The sequence below is a fragment of the Capra hircus genome, chromosome 7 (assembly GCF_001704415.2).
Source record: "Capra hircus breed San Clemente chromosome 7, ASM170441v1, whole genome shotgun sequence".
NCBI classification, from domain to species: domain Eukaryota; kingdom Metazoa; phylum Chordata; class Mammalia; order Artiodactyla; family Bovidae; genus Capra; species Capra hircus.
The window spans coordinates 98,107,211-98,110,451 of NC_030814.1; the positions used below are offsets into that span (position 1 = coordinate 98,107,211).

At 64.5% G+C, this 3,241-nt stretch overlaps 1 protein-coding gene across 1 annotated transcript; it reads right to left on the minus strand.

The window, feature by feature from the left end:
• On the minus strand, positions 718-2,560 carry JUNB (JunB proto-oncogene, AP-1 transcription factor subunit). Its single transcript, XM_005682285.3, has one exon. It carries the CDS (start codon positions 2,257-2,259, stop codon positions 1,216-1,218), a length of 1,044 nt encoding a protein of 347 aa, XP_005682342.2. The 5' UTR covers positions 2,260-2,560; the 3' UTR covers positions 718-1,215.

Genomic DNA, 3,241 nt, shown 5'->3' on the forward strand with positions numbered 1-3,241 from the left:
GGAAACTGGCAGGCGGGCACCGCCCTTCCTGGCGGGGGTGGGGAGGGGATCGCGGTGGCAACGACGCGCAGGCAACTGCATCCCCCCGCCCGGGTCAGGTCAAATGCAGCGGGCGTGGGCTGGGCAGGACCCAGGGGCCAGCCCGATGGGGGAAACTCTGGGGTAGCTCTTGGGGCTGTGGAGCGCGGCCCGCCCACCGCGGACGCTCTGGACCCAGGCCTGGGGCTTTCCGGGCCTCGGTAGCCGCCAGCCTGGGAAAATCCCGGCCCCCTTCCCGGCGCCGCAGCCCTGCCCGGCAGAGCGGGGGAGGGGATTCCCGGAATCTGCCCGGAGACCGCCGTCGCGTCACTGGGCAGAATCAGCCCATGTTTGGACAGCGCTTCCGCAGCGTCAGCGGGGAAAGCCCCGGCGCGCGCGGCTGGGCGGTGCCGCGCCTGCGCGCTGAGCGTTTTGCCCAAGGCATCCTGTCCCCTGGCCCTGGGGGCGGGGTGGCGGGGAGGGTGGCTGGACTGTGTACACACCCTGGACCTTCCAATCCGGGAGATCAGGAGACGCCAGAAGGGTTGGACACCCGGCTGAGGGTGCAAGATGCCTGAACAGAACTGGCGAGGTTGACACAGTTACAGGAGCAAGCCACAAACAGCCGTGGGGTGGGGGCTGCCCAGTACTCCCCTCCCTCCCCCCTGGCCGGCTTGAAAAAAAGACAACAGAAATTAATAAAGAACTTTTTTTTTTTTTACTTAAATAGATTCAATAAAAAGTAAGGACAATAAACGAACTCACACATAAACACAGCTTAAAATAGCTCCTTTAGAAACCGACTGCGTGTTTCTTCTCCACAGTACGGTGCAGAGGGGGGAGGGCAGGGGGCGGGGGTCCCCTCCTCAGTATCCCCGAGGGCTAGAGTACCGGGCGGCGGGGCCAGCTCCGCCGCAATCGCCCCCTCCTCCCCTCCCTGTTAAATACACAAATATATTATATTCAATATGAATTGAGTTCTGCAGGAAAAAAAATAAAAAAAAAATAGTGGAAGGGGGGCTTGTAAACGTTGAGGTGGAAGGACTGGGCGCAGAGCGGGCGGGCAGGAGTCCAGTGTGGTTTGTTGCGCCCTCAGGTCCCGGGGCCAGTGCCCACCGCCTGCCCCCTCGCCCCATGGGAGGCGTGCGCCCAGCCGTCCAGGTTGGGGAAATGTCCGTACGGGGGATAAGGGGGCGCTCAGAAGGCGTGTCCCTTGACCCCAAGCAGCAGTTGGCAGCCGTTGCTGACGTGGGTCATGACCTTCTGTTTGAGCTGGGCCACCTGCTCCCGGAGGAGGCCGGCAGTGTTGGACAGCCCCGCGTTCTCGGCCTTGAGTGTCTTCACCTTGTCCTCCAGGCGCGCGATGCGCTCCAGCTTCCGCTTCCGGCACTTGGTGGCCGCCAGCCGGTTTCGCAGCCGCTTGCGCTCTACTTTGATGCGCTCCTGGTCTTCCATGTTGATGGGGGACACCGGCGGCGTGGCATCGCGGCTGCGCGCCTCAGGCACGGTCTGCGGTTCCTCCTTGAAGGCGGAGGCGCCACGGCCCAGGCCCAGCTGCGCCGGGTGGCCGCCGGCGAAGGGCGGCGCGTGTGGGAGGTAGCTGATGGTGGCCGTCGGGTACGAGCTCCCTGTCCCGACGGCGGCCCCGGCTCCTCCGGAGGGCGCAGAGGCCGGAGAATAGCTGCTGAGGTTGGTGTAGACTGGAGGAGGCTCCGGGCCGGCGTAGACGCCCCCGGGCCCGGCTGGGGGTCCCCCGCTGGTGCCCAGGGACACGTTGGGGGGCGTCACGTGGTTCATCTTGTGCAGGTCGTCCAGCGCTTTTACAAAGCCGTCGGCGAAGCCTTCCTGCTCCTCAGTGACGCCGCCCCCTGCGCCCCCCGCACCTCCACCGCTGCCACCCCCGCGGGGGTAAAAGTACTGTCCCGGGGGCGTGGGCGTCGTCGTGATCACGCCGTTGCTGTTGGGGACGATCAGGCGCTCCAGCTCCGATGAGGCGAGCTTGAGTGACGCGCCTGTGTCCGAACCCTGGCTAGAAAAGTAGCTGCCTCCGCCGTTGCCCTCTGGGCCGGGACCCCGCGCACCAGGTGCTTTGAGATTTCGGTAGGGGTCGGCCAGGTTGAGCGCCAGGCTGGGTTTCAGGAGTTTGTAGTCGTGTAGAGAGAGGCCGCCCGGGGTCCGGCCGTATCCCGCTGTTCCGTATGATTCGTCGTGGTAGAAGGGCTGTTCCATTTTAGTGCACATCCGGGCGGCCCGGGCGGTCTGAGGGGGTCCCTACGGGGCCGCCCCGGGCCTCGCTGCAGCGAGCCGCGCGCAGTCCGCGGCTGTGCCTGTATCGGGTGTCTGGACGAACGTTCCTGAGGGCTGGCACTGGTCGGGAGAGGCCGGTCGGAGGCTGTGCGAGGAAGCTCTGTGCGGCTTCTCGAGCCCCTTTGCCCCTCTCTAGCGCGCTCGTTTTCTTGGTGTCGCTTCTCCCTTGCTCCCTGCTCCCTGCTGGCTCCGGTGCTGGCCTGGCCGTGCTCAAGGTCCCGGCCGCTCCGCCAGAGCCACAAGCCTTTATACCGCGGTTGTCAGCCACGGAAGTGCGCTCTGATTGGCTGTCACCGGAGCCAGGCCCCCGCACCCCCCTTCTGGAGCGTGGGGAAGGGGAGGAGGCGGCTCGCGTCATTGTCAGGAAGCGCGTGTCCTTGTAAACAGCGGCCACGGGCTGGGTGGCTCCGAGCGCCTGCAGGGGGAGGGGCCAGAGGACCCTAGGGTGCGTGAGGAAGGGGGTGCTGGGGCGATCCGAGGCACACCGGGAGAGGTTTCGGGGAGGGTGATGATTTCCCTGGAGTACGCGATAAGGGATACGAGAAATTGGTACTGAGCAAGTGTGTGCGTGTTGGGGGGAGGGGGTGGTCCCGGGATGCACGCGGAAAGGCCTGAGTGATCTGGAGTCTTTCAGAGGTGCTGGAGGGCTGCGAATACACTGAGAGACCCCGCAAAGGAGAGACAGGAAGGTTAAGCAAGGTAGATGGGGAAGCGGGGGAGGAGACATCTGACTCAGAAACTGAGTGGGGGTCCTGGGTACAGAATCGTTGAGGGACTGGAATTTTCCCGGGAGGAGCTGAACCCAGGTAAAATAAGGAGGAGAGATCAAAAGTGTACCCGGGAGAGTTTGGAGGGTCCACTATGCAAAAAATGAGTCGGGGTCCTGGAGCCCACCGGAGAGAGACAGAGTCCCCCA

Excerpts from the sequence above, each read along its gene's own strand:
- JUNB (XM_005682285.3), bottom strand. The coding sequence starts at position 2,259 with ATGTGCACTAAAATGGAACAGCCCTTCTACCACGACGAATCATACGGA.